The following is a 20,417-nucleotide window of genomic DNA, read 5'->3' as shown; positions in this document are numbered from 1 at the left end:
GACAGAGTTATTTCATACAATGGGAAAACTATACGACTGCTGTGAGGAGTTGCTAAATATGATCCCTCCTAATCTTCTCATATATCTCAACATCATCTCATGAAATTGTCTCCTCACTAAAAAACAGACACATGCTGTGTTTGAGTACAAAGAACATAAGGTGGGAAATTTGATGGAGGTGTCTCATTGTTTTCGATTCAATTTTCACAGTTGGATCAGGGAAAAAAACGTACATACAGTAAATGCAAACCACCAGGAGAGACATTTTACAATAAAGAATCTGAATTCCACCCTCCTGAAATAGATCCGAATCAGACCGTAATTTTCCTGACACAAGAGTGTTTAATTTGAAGCCTTGAATGGCACCTCTGCATAGAAAAGGATGATTGAGGATGATTTGCAGGCACACCGACGCAGGGACACCATACTTTTATACCCAGTGGACATCTTTAAATGTAAACATACACCCAGGCACCGTCGATAATTGCCTAAAATATATGAAAAACTAAATCCACAAGCCTGTGACTTCTTGCCGTGGCTCAGGTTTGCATAATAGCCTCCCTGTCCCTCACCAGGTATCTGTTCACCTTGAGAAGTCCACAGCGAAACGCAATGTCAAGACAAGCACTTTCTACCTCGACGATTCTGTTTGTCCTGCTGGGGCTCCAGAGGGAGGTCACCAAATTGTCTCTGGAATAAAAGAAAAAGGCGCTGACCTTCTGTTAAATTGGCCACACTCAGTAGAAAGGGAATATCAGGTTATTGAGTTGATCCATGCTGAGTTTCCCTGCCTGGGGAAAATGATCTGCGCTATTGTCTGCCTTTTACAGTTGATCAAGGGCAAGAATGTGCCATGAATGTAGAAACGTGGCACACTTCTTTATGTCGTTTCAAACGTCCTAATGGTTTAAGAGATAAACACCATTAGTACCCCGCTGTAAACAAAATATTAAGCAGGATGGTGAGTGCTTTCTATTTATGAAGAGACATTCAGTTCATATGAAATTGGAATAAAGGCTCAATGCTCTAAATGTTGTGTTTTGCAGAAGAGACATTGTGAATAAATGCAGCTTCAAATCCCCAACAATTCAATGCACTGTACTTTCAAGTTGTTGATTCCTCGAGAAAAGGCAAATAATAGTCAGAGACAAATTGCAGGCTTCTCCTTCCCTGTGGAAAACAGTTAAAATTGGGCAGAAGGAGAGGGAAGAAGCAGCTCTCTCGCTGAAGTATTTTGTATATTTTGGATAGTATAATGAAAGAAGTCATTTCTGCCGACGGTTCGCATTACCTCCCAATGCTTAAGAACCATCATCCCAATAGCATTTTGAATTCTATCACACATACAGTTGGAAATGTTATTACATGATTACAGTGTTTCTATCCCTCTGCATAGTTATTGCATTTACGCATTTTGTACATGAATTGGAAGAGAAGTTGAGCACCATGAACAATTTCCCCGATATTCAAACGGAGCTCGAAGAACCAAAAGCTGTTTGCTGCAATAAAAGCACACAAACAACTTGTAGTGTTTTTCTATCACAAAAACACAATGCGGAAGGTGCTTTACTGAAAGAGCTTTCCTTTTATTCTCAAAAATAAGACTCATGTTGAATTGTGTTTCAATCCTAACTAAGTGTGCAGTAAACACACACTTACCCCAAGAAGCTTTACTCCTGCATCTGCGTGTTTTCTTTATAAATGTACAAGTATATAAAGAGAATAACACTCTATGTTCATTTACTGGGCTGAAATCTGTTGAAATCTCAGCTCATTATTTTACAAATGAACACTGACATCCGAATCTAAGTTTGTAGAATAGCTACAATAGTTTGTTGACCTCAAACCCAGCTGGTCAGTTTTTCACGACGGTGTGGACACGCTCAGCAGCCGCCCGATTTCTCTTCCTTTAACCTGCCGAGGAGGATTGCCCACTGATGGCAGCTTTTATCTACAGCTGCCAGAAGAGCCAAGCCTCTCCCTGTTACAATGCAATGATACGTTGTCAAGAAAGACAAAGTTATCCTGGCCCTTGCACCGGACAATCGCCCTCCGTTTCTCAAAACATTTCCAACTGTCGGTGTGATTTGCATCATAAAAGCTGAAGGCAGACCATGCACAACCTCAGGTAAACAATTTTCAAGCACAGAGTATAAATCCCCCAGAAAATATTGCAGACAAATTCAAACCTAAAGTAAGAAATCTTTCAAGGCACTCACGTTTTCATATCTGCCGCACATTTCAACCGGGAAATCCAGGATTCTCCATGCAGGTTGTCCCAGAGGTCTGCGTCTCACAGATCCATTCCTGCAGGGGAGCAAAGATTATTACAATATTCAGATTACCGAGCAGGGGAAATTAATTGGACTAATTAACATACAAGTAAATGATGATACCGTTAACACATTTCATTAACTCAAACTGTCATTCTATGTTCCTGGTGCACTAGGTATTGCATTACAATGAATTGGATTCATTACATTATGCAAATGAAAGGAACGACAAAACGGATGAGTCCTTTTAAATGTTATAGACCACATTTTCTGACTCACTTTTAGCAAATTGACTAAGACTCAAAAATCATGTGCCTCTCTCTCTCTGATTTACCAGATAACGCTTTTCATAGAATACCATTTTAATTATGTTCAGACACTAAAACCAGGTAGGCTATTATACATTTTTAACTCCCATAAGCCAATGTCTTCAGCTTAAAATTAAAGAAAAAATAGCAACAGTACCTAATTAGTTAATGCCCCATTTATGTGAGAGACACAGACAGATATGCAGCATGTGTGCTGATGTAGGGAGTTAATATTAGATTCATATAGCAGAATATTAAGAAAGAATCTCCACTTTTGGCAAATTATATTGACAGAAAACTGTTTCTTTAAATTCAGAATTTAAAAAAGCATGTTATTTAAATGTCTTTCCAGATAATTCACTCAGATATACATGAATCTAGGTCATAGAAAAGCCGTTACCTCTCATACGACAGTAGCGTTTGTTCAAAGTCATGAGCCGTACTTTGTTTTCTAACAGCAGAATATGATCCTGACATTTCTGTGTGACATTAACTCGTGGTTAATTGAGGGTCAACACCTCCTGTTGGCCTCAGTGACTTCTGTCTTTATCCTAGCAGCGCTACATGGGGAAGGTCAAGGGGTCAAACATACCTCTCCTCCTGCTCCCTTGGCTGCAGTGACATCTACTGGACTACTAACCCTGAGTGTGAGCCGTGGGGCAGAACAACCTCCTGCCTGGACGACAAGTCTTCCAAGACAAAACAAAAAGGTTTCAAGTATAAGAGAAATTCAAACTTGACTTACATTTAGTTTGAAATATCGAGCTGCTTTCGGGAAAAACAGACATTTTAGAAAGTAATACAAAAAGAAAATAACTCAAAAATGAAATTCAAGTGTAACAGAAAGGTTTATATTGATGTTATATTGACATATTTATACAGAAGACTTTTGACTGAGAGTTCAGTTTTTAGTACAATATAAAGATGCTGTTCTAAAAGGGGTAATCTCCTGAAGAGGCCACGAGAGCAACAATGATCACGTGCATTATGTTTGACAAAAAGAAAAGAGAAATCGATAAAATATGCCACCAGAATTCACTGTTCCTTGTGTATTCAATTGAACAGTTGGAAGGGGAGGGTATAAAGGTTAAAATAAAAAACATATAATAACATGTGAATGCAACATACAGTTAAAGAATAAGTATTAACACCAAGACAGTTGTACATTTACTGACAGTGGATATATAAAGGACAGTTTCTTGGGAAGTATACAAAACATTTTTTTTTATACAAAAGGATTAACAAGATGAACGTGATGAGAATAGTGCTGTTAAAAAGAGTACCGCTTTCAGGAATACACTACATGTATCCAACTGCAGGATGGAGCAAGATACCGACGAGAATTCTGCGAAGCCGTTTCTATAACGTGAACCGGGGGTTGTCCTTATCGTAAAAACTGACATGGTAGAATTCAACGAGAACTGGTAACATGGTGACAGCTTAATTCACCTCAGCTTTTGGTCCATCATCAAATAACATTTCCTATCAACGTCACCAGCGTGGCATTGGAAGCTGCGGGGGTGATTTACTCTTATTGTTTCACACAGTCACAAGTCACCCTGAGTTTGTGGTCAAATTTGGCAATTACCACCAAAAGAAATGGCTTTTCTTCTTCATATTACAATTCATGTTTTTTTTTAAGTTATCCAAAAAGGTTTTACAAAAACACATTTAAATTACATATAGTAGAGCCATTTGAAATATTTTGGACTTTAAGAATAATAAATGCATCGTCCTTGTAAAGACCAAATATAAAATAACGGTTCAGTCAAAATATTTAATAAGCAAATAACGTGTATCATAACAACAGTAAATGCTAAAAGGAATTTCAGTACAAAATGTTGATTGTTTTGATTTTCACCTGCAAAATGTAGCAAATGTGAGCAAAAGTTTCTCAAAAAACTGGAGGAAGGAGGGCTCGCTAATCTGCGAACAGACTGAATGCAAGAGGACGCTGAAAAATATATGCATAATATAAAAAAAAACAACAACAACATGAATACATTTGCATGGACGTAAGCTATAACATTACTTCAGCTGGATAAAATTAGCTCTGTTGTGAGATTTAGTCTTTGCTCAAAGGATGGAACAAACCTTGCTTACCAAGGACATCATAATAATATACCATCAAAAAAAAAAAAGAAAGGCGAGGAGAAAATTGCTCAACTTACCAATAATTTCTTCGTGAAAAACACAAACAAAAAATGTTGATTCAAAACAAAATGGCATCCTACATTTTCCAACGACACAGTATAGTACAAAATAAGGCATTTCCTTGTGTGTTTACCGCATAGTCTTTTTTCCCCTCTACCTTCTTTTTGCCTCCACTCCTCAGTAAAGACCGGGTCTGGACATGGGCTGACTATTTCTGTGGTAAAATATATATATATTTATAATTTTTCTTCAAAACTTGAATAAAAATGCAGGTAGGAGTATACAGTATGAGAGAGGTTTCAGAAGTTCATAAGCCGAGTGTAAGTCACTCCATGACTTCGCTGGCGGCTACCGTGGTGACGAGCTGCAGCGGGATCTCTGCGTTGGCCAGGATGTCCTGGGCGGCGCTGGAGCCGTGCTGGATGTTGGTGAGGATGAGGGTGGTCCCGCCTGCCGTGGTGATGATACTGTCTGAGGACCCCGCGGACTCCATCGAGGCCATCACAGCGCTGCCAGAGTTCACGGCTTTTTTGTTCTGATGAGTTTTAATGTGCTTCGCCAGGTGGTCGCTCCGCATGAAACGCTTGGAACATTCTGGGCAGACAAACTTCTTCTCTCCTGCCAGAGAGAAAACACAGTTTGGAGGATGAAGAGATGCTGAATACATATGGAGCAGGTGAAACTCCTATCTGGAGGAAATGTCTTATAGGTGAGGAGATAAGTTTAAGTATCAGGCAAGTTCAATTTGCCGTTTTGATGTGAATTGAAGTGACATTGCCTCACGGAAGTTTCATTTCTTATTAAATAGTTTTTGTGTTATAGGTTGCTTAATAAAAACCTGTCACTGAGAAATTGATGACAAATTGATAATGTATAACGGACTGCAATTAGACACCCAGAACTATTGAATATCAACTTGCAAAGTTAAGTGTGAACACTAACTCTTGATATCTGATCTTGAAGCTGACAGCGTAATGAAATGTTGCTTCAGTCTGTTCTGTCAGCCAATGATAGGTTTATAAATCAGTCATATCTCTTTCAAAAGTCTATCCTAGCAGTAAATATCATCAGATACTTTATATTATTATGTTGTGCTGGTATATCTGACGGGATTTCATTTAGGCTACTAGTTCCTTTGTTTCCCAAAATAACAACACATGGAAATTGGGTGGGAAATAAGTGGAAAAAGAGCTCAGAAAATAGCTTCACTGTTCTGTTACATAATCAAATGTTAACTGACACTGCTGATTAAACTCCAGAAAAGACCATTCTGCACCAACCAGTCTGTGAAATCGGCATATGTTTTTTTTTTTACAAAATGGCCTCCAATCTTAACATTCTAAGTGTAAATCCAGAGGGGGGGACACACATGTTGTTATTTTCCCCATGACTCACACTCTGGAGGGCAGAACATTAACACATTTTAACTGATTTTACTGATGTGCAAACACTGAAGGAGCAAAGAAAGGGCACCTGTGTGAGTCCTCCTGTGTCTCTGCAGCTCGTCGCTGCGTGTGAACCTCTTCCCACAGAACATCCAGCTGCAGACGAAAGGTCGCTCCCCTGAATGCCAGCGCAGGTGGGCTCGCAGGTGCGATGTCTTCCCGTAAACTTTCCCACAGCCAGCGATGTGGCAGATGTGCTGCTTCTTCTTCCCCGTGCTCGATCCTCTGAGAAACACAGGTACGACAGTTAAGGTCCTGATTTGATTTCATATGCTGAGTTACATTTTATTACATATAAGTAGGGTTGGGAGGGTTACTTTAAAAATGTGATCCGTAACAATTACTAGTTACCTAATGAAATCAGTTACCTCAAAATATTGTAACCTGATTACTTTCTGTTACTTTTACATTATCTCAATATCAAGTGCAACGCAAATAAATAAAAGGGAAGAGAAAGTACGATAAGATGTTTGTTTTTTTACTTCAGTGTATTATAAAAGACAAGAGAACAATGTAACCTTAGAAAAGAAGAAACCAACATATTAAGTATAGAAAATGAGATTTTATGAAAACACATGAGCACATACAGTACTACAGTTTAAAAAAGCAGAAATAAAATCTGTGCTTACACAAAAGTGCTGCGTTTTAGTTCAACACACACAGTTAAGCTCACACACAATATTCTATGAACATATAGGTTCACTTACTGAATAAAAATTAACCTAGGAAACCCATAAAGCAAATTCAGGCAGTAGCAAATAACCCTTAAACTTAAAGCATCAGCCGACAGAACAGTACAGCCTACAAAAAAGAAATCTGATCCTTTTATAACAAACACAATATGACCTTTTAGTTTTTTACTAACATGTAATCCTTCTAGTAATCCCCAATTTCTAGAAATGTAACAGTAATTGGATTAATGTATCTGTAAGGGAATACAGTTACCTTTTCTTGTTTTCTTGATTACGTAATTCCGTTACATGTAATCTGTTACTCCCCTACTAGCCTGCCTATAGGTGGACTTCACTCACCTCCCCCCGGCCTCCTTACAGTTGGGGCAGGTGCAGGCCACTCTGCGCAGCCTCTTGCCCTCCTGCCCCAGCTGGTCGTCGTCCTCCACCAGCCGCACGTGGAGGTGGGACAGGTCGCTGGTGTTCAGGGTGGAGTCGCTGCTCAGCTGCCACTCTCCAGAGTCCGGCTCTTCTTTTATCTGAATGTCTGGAGTTAATGTGTACGTTAATATCAAGCGCTGATAAACTTGTCAAATAGCCTTCCCACTGAGAGCTGCTTTATTATATTCCCTGACTGACAGCATGGCGGCACATTTCAGAAGTAAAGCTCCATATTTAAGCACAGTGATAGCATTGACAGAAAACGTATCAATGACATTTTTTGATAATTAATTAAACGTACCCTGTGGACCCACATGAATGGCAGAAAATGGTTTTGAAAGACTTGGCTATCATTTCATCACAATGTTTTGAAAGCTATAATTACATTTTAAAAGAAATTCAGCTTTAAGGATAAACACAACGCATTTTGGTAAGAATTTAAACTAACTATGTTATAATGAGAATTTCGGATAAGTTATTAACCAAAAAATGCCTTTGCTGATCACAGCTGATCAAATATGAGTTCTTTGTTTGTTTTCCTTAATTAAATATAATAGTATGATTTTATAGAACCTTTTTACAGCAGGTATTTTGACTAGTCATAGTAGGAAAAGCACAGGTGTTACAGTTGCATTCAAGAGTCAGAGAGCCAGCATACCAGGACCCTGAATCTGGATCAGCTAAAGGCAATTCAACCATAACTAATGTTGTGATTTACACCTGGTCCTTTCCTGCTGAGACATCGTGTCAAGAGTCTGATTGACTGATTTAGTGAAGACAAAGGGTTAGATTAATTAACACTGTAAATGATTGTCAGTTACATCCCTATAACGTTACATATCATTTTACACAGCACTTTGAACTGTCTAATTATCACCACAAAATGGCCTCTATTCACCTATATACGCCTTATTTAACTGTATTTAATTTTGTCTAAATGTACATTATTTAAATTTCATATCCTGTTCTCGTACATATCATATTCTATTTACATGTATATAGTTTCACAATTTTTGTATTTTATTATATATGTTGCATTGTTGGAGGAGCTCAGGTCAGAAGAATGTCATTGCCATTTCTACACTGTAGCTATGTGCATATGACAATAAAACCTTTGAATCTTGAATCTTACCAAGCAAAACATTAAAGGAATCTTTTTTTAGGGTGCTTGAAAAATGTAAAAGGAAAATTATTTTTGCACCAGTTTGTAAAATATGCTGTTGCAACAAAATAAAAACGAGGTACATAAAAAATAACTACTATACCTCCAACGTTTATCGTGTCTCCTTCTTGTTGGGCCATTGTGTTGACCGTCACTGTCTGCAGGTTGGGAATCTGACCCTGTCCGATGCTGACTTGATTGGATCCCAGGGACAGAGTCTGGACCGGAGCCAGGGTGATCTGCTGGGGCGGTGTGGTGGGCAGCTGGAGGTTCTGCAGGTTCTGCACACCCTGCACCTGAAACGTCTGCCACTGAATCTGACCCGACGGCGTGACGGTCTGGGCCTGGATGATGAAGGTTCCTGGGTTGATCAGCTGCACGTTTTGCATGTTCTGCCCACCTGTGGCCATGGACTGGACCATCTGACCGTTGGAGGTCTGAATAGGAACCTGCTGCAGCTGGATGATGGACTGAGCTGCAGACACCTGGATGCTCTGCTCCTGGTTCTGTTGGATGTAGGCCTCCTGGAGACCAGAACTCGAATCGGTTTGCTGTGTAACCCCCGATGACAATGAAGCGTCTTGTGTCAGCAGACCTGATTCGCTCCCTGGAATGTGTAGCTGAGAGGAAGACGTTGGCACATAGATCTCGTGATTTGCATTTGAGTCATTAACTTGTAGTGTCTGTGAGAGGTGATTATCTGTCTTCTCCAGACCCTCTGAGCCGCCCATAGGCTGACTCGTCATGATAAGCTGGCCGTCGGCAGTGACCCCTGTTGCTATAGTCTGAGCACCAGAGAGGCCGAGGGAGTCCAAGTCCACACTGTTAATAGGAACAAAAGTAATGTTCCCAGGCAAACTCATAGGCACATTTGTAACAACCTGGCCGTGGTTGTTGAAGGTGGAGCTGCCAAGAGAAACCCCCTGGAGCTGCTGGACATGACCAGTCTGTGATATGAGGTTCTGGTTGTTATTAAGGATGTTTGCAGTGAGACTGCCATCAGACATGATCTGAATCTGCCCCGTGGCATCCTGAGTCAGAGTCGCTCCTTCCACTCCAGAAGTGGAGAAGCTCAGCTGTCCATCTGCTGTCTGAATCTGAGGAATTACTTGGTACTGAATGTTAGGCACTGAATTGGCGGAGCCGTCCGTTCCCGATGTCACAAAGATTGGCTGACTTTGTAAGTTCTGAAAAGGAAGAACATACTGTCCGTTCGATGTTAATATTCCTTGACTTTGGATCTGTAGCATTCCAGATTCATCCTTTGCTGCTGTTGTGGGGGTTAAGACCTCCCATCTATCAGTCCCAGTGAGATCTGATGTCTGAGAAAAAAGAAACGTTTGACATTTAAAAATAAGGATGAGGCTCTTGTTGTTAATAAAGCATTGATATATTATGAATTGTGAAAAAATTAACAGTCGTATACAGTATACAAGCCTTATTTGATTTCCTGATATAATTGTGGTTTATGCTGCAGTTTTATTAGAGCACAATAGAGATTAAGCTTGATGTACAATAATGAATTGCTAGTTGCTATATGGAAAGTCTAGAGCACTTTACTTTGAGTGACAACTGTTTTCGCATGTAATGTCATGTGCAGTATAGGAACCCCAGTGTAATCACATGACCACAAGGATATTGGTGCCCCTACCGAGTTTGTCTCAGTATTTAAACCAAAAACATTAGAGCAATTAGATATCCTTCTGTTTGATGCCAAAATACAGAGGCTATACATTTATTAAAAGCACATCCAAACTCAAATTTGGCTTAGCTGTGACTTCCCTTCTGCTGTGTCCAGCAGAGGTGCTGACTTACCACTCCAGCTGCAGCACCTCTGTCCACCTCTGAAGACGGTGACCCAACATTAGTGCAGGTGGTTGCTAGCAGGTCGAGGGGTGATGATGGCTGAGTGTCCTTCCAACAACAGGCACATTTAAAAGGAAGATAGTGTATGATCATTAGTCTAGGCCATAAATAAACTATGACTTATTGCCAAAGAGCAAAGTCTGAAGTAAGGAGGTACAATTACTGTTTAGCCCCCTAGGCAGCACCGTATGATAGCACACAGGTAATCTTTTCATGTCTGACTGGAGTTTACAGCCTGTCTCTTACTTCCTGGCTAAGGAGGCGGGATCTGTAAACTGCCTTAGAGGAAGTGTAGCCTGAGAGGTTTAAATGAGGGTGCAATACCCCCCTCCAAGTTTGAAATGTGTGAACTTCGGTTAGCACCACAGCAACGCAGTATAACGAGTCATAATCCCGAGAGGGAAACCTTACCTGGTGGCCCCTGCCTTGTACCTGCTGCAGAAAGTCCATTTGACTGCTGTCCACGTCCAAGCCAGCCATATCTTCTGATTTAATCGGCTTTTCTGGGGCTGTGTATTACAAAGCAAAAAGCTCAGAGTGGAAACAGCCGTAGCAAACATTACCTTAACAAGCCTGATACTCACATAACTCAACGGCTAACGTAAGCTTACATCCGTTACGTTATAGTAACGCAAGTAAACAATACAATCACAACCACCGTTAAAACATGCATCAACCCTGTGGAGAAAACAGCGATGTAGGCATGTAGCAGTAATTAGTTTAAGGAGAGCTCACTACTGATTTGTCCTAAAGTAGCTAACAAGGTTAGCTAAGCTAAGCTAAGCAGCGTTAGCCACCAATGCTAAGTTAGCCGGCGGTGATTAGCAATATCACCATCAAGCATCCCTGTTAGCCTGCTAGCAAGCTAATTTAGCCATAGGATGCCTGTGGTAGCTTGTTAGCTTACGTGGTGAAGAATAAGATAAATATAACATACCAGTCATTGCGTGACTTCTCGTGAAACGAAGAGTCTTGATAGTCACAAGCCACCGGACATTATCAGCACATTCAAAAGATTGTATACGCGTAAAAATAGGTGATAACTGTCAATTTTTTAATATTTTGATTGACGGGCGGTAGGTAACACAAAGGGTGGGGCCTCCAGTGTTGACTGGGAGTATTTGCGTCACAGACCGGAAATCCCGCCCTCCTTCTTAAAGGTGATTGGTTATTCGATTTGCACACCGTGTTGTTATTTGTCAGTCACCATGCCAATCATCCTTTGTTGGATTCTTTTCCTGTTTGTTATGCATGTTCAGTTTTACAGTAGTATGATGGTAGTGATAATTGTAATTACATGGTTTACTTTCGTTGTTGTTAAAAGTGAATACAATTTAAAGTGAGACAGCTACTTTCATAAACCAGTCTGTAAAAAAGTGCAAAATATCGCATTTGCAGTACAAATAAGTTATATACATATTGGTCCAATCACAATAGTGCCAAATACGTTGGATACATATACTGCATTAAAAGTGCCAAAATATATGTGTTTTTCTTAAACTTGTCGTAAAGTAATGTTAATTCACAATATAATGGCAATTAAAAAATAACATTATCAGCATTTACATGCTCCCTATAAGCCCCGCTTTCACTATGCAATTCTGTCTGCCAACTAAAATAACTGGTGCCTGTAGGCCATGAAGAAAACTAAAGTGATCCAGTTTTTGACTCAGATAGCGTCTCTAACAATTACACTACTCATAAACACTATAGGGGGATTTTATGAAGTAGTGTATTGCCCACTTTAACTCTAATTAAAAGCCAAGGATCAATAGCAAGTCTATTAAATTACCTGCCAGCTTGTTACATCACAACTTTTGTCAGGAAACAGCAATCTGACGGTTACTAGGTCAACCCACCTCTGGCATCATCATTCAAACTCAGAATATAAGCCCACTACTTTATGCGCTACAGAACATATTGTAATTCAAAATGCACTTTTGAAAGGATTGCGGTATTGCTTTTTTAAAGGTTCCACAGATTAAAATGGTCTCTTCTAACTGATTTCAATACATAGAGATCCAATACAAGTACTCTATTTTCACAACTTAAAAAATCTACAAAATGTACTGCATGGTGGAGAGTTAGTGTACCAACAATTACAATATGTAGGGTAACATAAGGCAAGGCATTGAACTGCTGTTGCTTTAATACAATGAGCTGATGGCCTGCTGTAACTTAATGCATGTAACTGATGAAGTAAATATATGAAGGAAACATAATTGTACAATGACACTGACAACGAAACAGTGTATGATAACTTGTCAAATTATGGCATATTAGACCAGTGTATTTGTATTTCTAAGTTAACAAAACAGATGTATTTGTTCTAAGGCACATTCTGACTCAATAAATGATGACATTTTCCAAGGCAGGTTTGCTCTTATGTGTCTCTGCAATAACAGTGGCACTTTCTTACCTGTGAATCAGAAAGTGATCAGCAGTTGAGTTTGAAGAGCTTGTTGATTGCTTTGGACAAAAAGGAACACAATCGAGACACAATCTGAGTTTGTATTTTACCGGATTTCTTCCCCTTCATCTGATTGTGCACAGTGCAACATTGTGAAAGTGCATTGAAATGAGAGGCTGCATGCTATTGTACCTGCGCCGTGCCTGTGATGCTATCAGGACCCCACTTCTGAGTATTATTTGTGGTGTGTCAGTTCCTCACAGTGCGCGACCGCAGTGAGGCTATTTCTCTCAACCTTCAATTCAAACTTGGCCCATTACAGCCCGACTACAAAAGCACTTTCCGTGCACTCAGGAGCTCACTGCAGTGAATGGTGGATATTTCCAATCACTCTGCTGTCAATCCAAGTGTCAGGTAAACACAGGCCAATGGAAACAGCTTTAGAAAAACCTTGCAGCTGTGTCTGTCTTACTCCTGAAGTCCTTGGAAACGTATCAACAATTTCTACAAAGACCTCCAAGTTAAAGGAAAAAGTCAAATATCCTAAAGGCAGCTCAAATGCAACACCCTGGTGGATGCAGCGTCCTAGACGAGACATATAACTGCCATGATAGTTGTCTTCAGACCTGTGAGTGTTGTCCCCAGCTCGGGCTGCAAACAAAAGTAATTTTATTGAACACCTTGACTTAACTTCACGCAAGGAATCTGTAAAGTATGTGGAGCAATTGCTCAGTGGGAGTTTCAGCACATCTATAAGGATTCAGTGTAATACCTATAACTGTAAATATGGGCATTAAAGACCTTCTTGCTGCAGAGACTAAGCTTTCCTTTAGTATTGTTGTGGATAAAATGCATTAATATTTCTTTCTTTTTTCAAATTCAACAGAAGAAATTGATTATTAATGTTATACAACACTTATCACTTTCTTCTGAGAGTGGACATTGTTATTGTGACAAAGGTCAGAAATGTGAAAGGAGTAACAGAGAGAGTCCACAATGGCCCTGAGTGTTTCATATTAACATATTGACAGTTGTTTTCATGGAGGCCAGTCCAAGAAGAGTGACCCCACGGAGAGAAACTGCCCTGCTGGAGGCACCTTCTGGGACACTGTAAATAGACCTGAGAGGGAGAATTGAAACTGGTGTGGCACGGAGAAATGTGGATGGAATATCAAATGTGTGTTATCGACTATAACTCTGAGGCAGCTGAGACAGAAACCATCACTGTTCTTTGTCTGGGGGATTGAGAATTTGACTCTAAAGGGTTGCAAGAAAATATTTTATAATTCATTTGGGAGCTCAACATACTTTTACCATATGGATGCATTTCCCATAATGCATTCAGTATCAGAATTTCATGTAAACTTTTTTGACACATACAAGAAATTTGATTCCAGTTTTCAGTAGCTCTTTCAACACAAAACTAAACAAAGACAACAATGTTTAACAAATATAATTAGACAAACAAATAGCTTTTACTGTACAGTTACGAGATGTGAAAGTATATCAATATGGATCTATATAATCCACTTTTATAATGCCTTTTTTTGTATTGTTGCCACATAGCTGCATTGTTGTACTGGACTAGATTATATTGAGAGGTGTTACAAAATATTTTGCTCCCTTCATGTATATAAACATGCAACATGAAAACCCTAACATTATGATGTAGTGCATTATACCTTTAACCCAGTGATAAAGGTAACATTTTTGATATACTATATTTCTGACATCAATTAAAACTGAAACACTTTGTAGAGGAATAACTTATGACAGAGCTGTTGTATTTATTTGGATACAATTGTACAGTACAGTATACAGTATTCATAAGTGGCCAATGTATATGTAGGGGATAGAAAGATGAGTACTTCTGTATACATTAATTGTAACAGAGGTATCCATTAATGAGATCTGATATGCCGTTACAGTTCCACACTTGTTTCTGTATTTAAGAGTCATTCTAGGCTGCCAACTTCACACCATACAAGGAATATGGATGAAAACGAGACTGGCTAATGCTGGGATATTTAATATTTATGATATACACTGTCCCTGAGAAATAAAAAAGTATAACTTATAGTTGTGTCATGAAAGTATAACACAAGTGAGTGGAAATTGTTACACAAACTGAACATGAAGTGTTATTTTAGTAAAATGCTGATTCTATATTGATTTATTGTCTGTTCTTTGTACAATACAGTGCATGTGTCAGACATTGGAGTCACACAATAGCAATAATTGCTACATGGCATCACTTTTATTGTCATCCAAAATAGAGATCATTTCCTCACTGTAATGATATGATACAATGCGTTTACAATGACCATTGAATTTCTCCACACAATCCCTTGTGCCTTGTAACTGCTCTATAAAATGGCGTAGTTATTTATATGTTTATTTGTTATAACTCACAGATTACTTATTTAAAAAGTCTTCAAAGGTCTTTGGTGAGCATGTGATTTACAGCAGCAGGCCGTGGTCTGTTTTGCATGGGTGTGTGTTTAATAGCGAGCTTGGCACTCTGTGGCCTTCTCGGTTTGATGCCACTGTGGTTTGCCTTCGGGCAGAGTGGCACCGCCTGATTGATGGCGCTGACAGAACATTTGTGCCAACAGAGAATCTGTCACATTTCTGGACTTGTTTTCATTATTAGAGGTTATACTTGTTTTGGTTCTTTAACAATCCACCTACGTCACTTTGTATGGTTTGTGTATTGGTTCACATGTTTGCGTGAATACTCTGAGATGTGCTTCATGGTGTCTGGACAGAAAGGACACCCAATGAGTTCATAATTCATTCATTAAACACAAAGCTTTGATATGGTGTTTTGTGCCTATACAACATCTGTTTGATCCTAAATAACTTTATTACTTGCTCTGAGAAGATTTATTGTCACTTTATGAAAAACAAAATACTCAAGGACCCAGACCACTGGGAACAACTCGTCAATCCCCGCGCCTCAAAACTGCAGCAGACGAATAATCTTCTGTGTGGGGTTTAGGTTGGCCAACACCACCACCACCACTCCAAGAAGAATGTAAAAACTGTTTTGTCTCAAGCTCTCATTGTGCTCTCCAGAGGATATGTATGGTTTCACTTAGAAAACAGTGAGCTGAAAACAGCCTGTTGTTGTGCAGAGGAGAATATGTGAGAGCTGTAAATGTTGGTCTGCATCATGAAATATCTTTGTGTGATTAAAATCAGTGGTTAATGCTAAAGCTACCAAGCAAAGAAGACCTAATGTTATTTTATACACATGTTTTCATCTGCCTTTCATTCAATCTAACCACAATAAACACTATCCTATATTTTGCCACTGATCTCAGACCTTAAAGACTATAATCCACCTTATTTCCATGACAAACGCTTTGCTTTGTAGCACAGGCTTGTCTCCTTTCCAAAACTTGGATATGCAATACTATCTCTGTAAAATGACAATTTTTATTCAATCTTTTTGTTCCCATCAAAAGGCCATTTTGTTCTCTGCAGTCTTAATGGTTACAATATATTCACCAAAGCACTGCTGATCTAGAGCTCTTTGTTCGGACTCCCACGGAGAATACAATCTTACTTTGGAGCACTGCGGCTGCAGCCATACAATTCCATCAGCATAAACGCTCCACAAACACTTACACACAAAGTATAGGGGCGAGAAAAACACTACTTCAGACAACAGGAATCATTTTCTGGTTGTGGATTGTGTCAACCTCTATTTTCATACTATACAGAATATTATAAAATGTAGACGTTTTTGTGAAAATTCGGTTTGAATGAATATTTCTTCCATTTATTTGTAGGTGTGTATTTACCTTGATTGTTCAGGACAGGAGAAAGAAACTATAAACATAACAAAAGATTGTAACAGAGTACTGCAGGGACAGTGAATAGAGGACACATCTATTCATCAATGATAAATGAAATAAATGAAAGGTTAACTTAATCACTCTGCAAATAATCATTTATACTGACCGGTTCTTTTGGCCGAAACACCTGCATCCTGCATGTGCCCTTCTCAAATCAGCATCACTTAACAGATTTAATTATAATTGTCCCCTCTCTGCTACAGTCAATGTCAGCTGTGTCTTTTAATTCTCTAATCAGTGGTCGGCAGGACCGCTATCACCATCCCCATGCAGCTTCCCACTCAATACAGACATCCCAAAACACACACAGACTGGTTTTGTCAAATGTTTTATTGAGTGTAGACATCTGGGCTACTGTAAAACATGCATTATCTGCAGCAGGGGGAGAAGAGCAGGTGGCATTGTCCCCGCTGTCAGCTGTGTCAGTGCTGGCACCCGTGATGGAGATTAATGAGGTATCTGGAGAGTAATATGCTCCTTCAAATTCTGCTACAATTTGGAGTGGGGGCCGATCCTGATCTTAAATAGCAAAGCTGTCAGAGTTTACTGAACCTGTGCTTTGGATCAGAGGGGATTTGATCCTACAGAACGTGAGTGTGTGGCAGTGGGTATCAGGCCAAGGGAAGAAAAAAAGGGGTAACAAGCACTGCCAGTTATGTAAACAAATATATTCTTTTCGTGTCACTTCTTCTTTTGTGCATTCGGTGTGTTAAACTTGAAAAAGATGATGTCTCCATCTTCAACGACGTAGTTTCTTCCCTGTTGTCTGTATTTCCCTGCCGCCTGCAAAATAAGAAATACAAATACAATTAACAATAAAGCGCATAATAACAGTGTACATTGTAATAGTTACAAATTAGTATCCAATCTAATGTATCACATTAAATAACTTTACTCCAATTAATTCGCAAATCTCATCCCCCCTTTTCTGTTAAAGACACACACACACACACACACACACACACACACCCCCACACACAAAACACACACACAACCATGTTTTGTTCAAGGGGGGCCTGAATTCCCACTGAGTGAATAATCATCTCTTCTGCCCATTTCAGTTTCATGTGCACAAGCACAAAATGTTAATAAGTCTTTGATTACAGCACTATCAAACTTCTCAAGGAAACAGAATAAGTTCTAACATTTCTTTTGTATACAGTAAGTGTTTGTTCTCCTTCCCGGCAAACTCAAAAATAATTGACTTGAAGTGCTAATACAGACAGGTTTATGCATTCTGGTTCTGCACGGCGCACAATTAATTAGAAGAATCAATGTCCCTTTAAAGGCTCAGGAGACCATTTAATCCAGGCTCAATACCACCAGAAACACTGCATGGAGAGAGAGACAGGGGAAAAAATCAATGGCTATTTGTGATTCCTGAGTATGTATTAAACCAGACACGTCTAACTGGTTCATTTGCACTTGAAAGCAGCCATCTGGAGCAGCAAGCTTGGCTTAAGCAGATATGATTACTAATAATGTGATATCCCCGTACACTGGCCCTATTCAGACAGCCTATTCCCACAACTGGCATTAAATAGCACAGACTTTAATGCCACAGTAAGAACCGCTCCATGTTCTTATGAGGCCCAGAAAGGGATTAGTAAGAGAGCATGCAGTAAGGGCCTGACACTCAGATCTGAACCTCGGATAACAATGGTGGAAGTCCCCAGAGACCCACTCGCTTCGCCCTCTGTTTGCGGCTTATGATGGGTGTGGACAATACACTGCCGCTGCATTAAATTCTAAATACTTATTAAAAAGGGCTTGAATAGCAAGGAGATTTAAATGTTTTCATAGTGCCCCGTTTCCACACTGGTCCGCGCCGCACTTCCCTGTGTGTCACTATAATTACATTAGTTGAGTCTGTAAGTGGGCACATGGAGTCGATGGTGGTGATAGTGGGATTTTAACAGCATGGCTCACTGCTGTCGCTCACAAATGTCACACATAGTCGGTTTAAGTCCCTTCTGCTTTCATTGAATCAACTGAGAATTCATTTTCTTAATGTGTTTTTACAGAAATTAAACATAAAAAAGAGCATCTTTGATATGAAAGGCTTCCAACAGCGATGATTAACGGATTATTAACTCTGTACCTTCAATTACCAAATTACAGTTTTCCAAAATGAAACTAAATTAATGCCAAGCCTCAAAACAACACTTATTAAAGGAGGGAGACGCATTTTGAGGCATTTTGCAAAGTACCTGCTGCCCAGTTATTGTCTTTACAAATTCACCATGAAATCCCTTATTACATTTGACAGGAGCGTGCACATGAACAACCCACAGCCCAGTTAAAAGGTCAAAAACAAACACAGGCCATCATAAAATAAGATATGCGAGGCACATTTCTGCACCACCCACCCATGAAACAGTCCTTATTTGAGGAATTTCACACTTTATTTAACTTGCCGCTTTCTATCACTGTCACATGCCTACTACAGTGGCTTGGGGATTTGGCAACAGAGAGCTCTAAGCTAACAGCGCACTCTATAGATCTGATAAATGCCTGGTGAGGTAACGAAGTGCCACCTCCAAGAGACGGTGCTGAGCCACGAGCAAGAGCTGCCATCAGCCAGTTAAGACACATTGTGATAAAGATATGCACAGCTGGAGCAGAATGGCAGTGTTTAGAGCCAGAATCAGTTGGCTTGTCAGGAGTGGTGCTGGAGTGTGTGCAGTAATTTCTTCCCCTGAGTAAAGGTGAAGAGCAGTTTGCAGTTGGAGCTGTGTGCTGACTGTCAGCTCCACTGATCACAGGAGACTTCCCCTCATCTCCTCTGGCACCCTGACTGCTCACCTTGACAGCGTTCTCACTGCCTTCCTCTTTAAAATCCTGGAATTTCATTACTTCCGCCATAATGAAGCCCTTCTCAAAGTCTGTGTGGATCTTCCCCGCAGCCTGTGGAGCCTTAGTTCCTTTCTGTCACGAGGAAGGAAAAGAGAGGACAAATGAATTGTTTTGGAGAAGATGGATTACAGCATGCGAGCGACATTGTGTTTGATAGGGTGATAGCGCTGTGAGCATCACTCGGGGGTGTTTTCAGTCGGGGGTATTCTTGCCTCAGTCCTGATTTCTGGATAGCTTTCCACTCTGCTGTGCCTTGCTGGGGCAGCATGGACACTGATAAGGACCCAGCACTGCTATCAATGCCTTCTGATTCCCATTCCATGTTGGTATTGATTTCTGTCCAAGCAATCTCGCCTCATTGTGGGTCTCTGCTCGACTCTCCGGTCATGACAGCAAGAAGACCCAGTGTTGCAGTGAGAGGCCAGGGTGGTACAGGCCTCACTGCATTAGGCCTTACTATTTTGGTTTGAGTTAGGTAATTCGGTACCACTTTACAATAAGACTACCCTTATAAAGGGTTTACGAATAGTTTGTAATTCATTTATTAATTAGGTTGTGAACACTTTATAAGTCATTAATAAGCTTTTATAAGACATGAGATAAACAGGGCAACTGTGACCGGTTGCTTGCCAAATAGTGACCCCACATTTATCTGTACTGCTAAGCCTTATATTGGCTACCTAGCTTACTTCATCTTCTTCATCAGCCAGCATCCTTGGTGTCTGTTGTTCACTGAGTTGATTCTCGCTAAGTAGCCAATATAAGGCTTAGTCATCTTGCCAAATAGTGAGCCTGTGTTGATGTATAGAACTGGTTTACAAATGGTTCTTAATGATTAATAAAGTGTTTACAACCTAATTCATAACCTAATTATAAACCCTTTATGAATCCTTTATAAGGGTAGTCTTATTGTAAAGTGGTACCGGTAATTCAAACTCATTTCGTACATTCAATTAAATGTAAATACT

General features: G+C 39.8%; 2 protein-coding genes across 4 annotated transcripts in view; both read right to left on the bottom strand.

Annotated features, from left to right (window-relative positions):
* Nucleotides 1-3,405: 3,405 nt before the first annotated feature.
* Nucleotides 3,406-11,430, bottom strand: sp3a (sp3a transcription factor). Of its 3 annotated transcripts, none has more exons than XM_034128787.1 (7): nt 11,258-11,430; nt 10,732-10,829; nt 10,270-10,368; nt 8,558-9,776; nt 7,212-7,398; nt 6,209-6,405; nt 3,406-5,353 (listed from the first exon to the last, which is right to left on the bottom strand). In XM_034128787.1, the coding sequence occupies exons 1-7, from the start codon at nt 11,262-11,264 to the stop codon at nt 5,061-5,063; spliced, it is 2,100 nt and encodes a 699-aa protein (XP_033984678.1). In that variant the 5' UTR covers nt 11,265-11,430; the 3' UTR covers nt 3,406-5,060. The 3 variants fall into 3 exon arrangements, with proteins under 3 accessions (XP_033984678.1, XP_033984679.1, XP_033984680.1); XM_034128788.1 differs by having other exon boundaries at nt 10,270-10,359; XM_034128789.1 differs by lacking the exon at nt 10,270-10,368.
* A 5,507-nt stretch (nt 11,431-16,937) lies between these two features.
* The window catches only part of LOC117481239 (obg-like ATPase 1), a 39,210-nt gene continuing 35,730 nt past the window's right edge, over nt 16,938-20,417 (bottom strand). Inside the window, 2 exon segments of the mRNA XM_034128851.1 lie at nt 16,938-17,376; nt 19,399-19,521. Of these exon segments, the coding sequence (XP_033984742.1) occupies nt 17,275-17,376; nt 19,399-19,521 (225 nt within the window). The 3' untranslated portion in view covers nt 16,938-17,274.

Source organism: Trematomus bernacchii, unplaced genomic scaffold (genome assembly GCF_902827165.1).
Source record: "Trematomus bernacchii unplaced genomic scaffold, fTreBer1.1, whole genome shotgun sequence".
In the NCBI taxonomy this organism is placed as follows: domain Eukaryota; kingdom Metazoa; phylum Chordata; class Actinopteri; order Perciformes; family Nototheniidae; genus Trematomus; species Trematomus bernacchii.
This window is presented reverse-complemented; position numbering and strand designations above follow the sequence as displayed.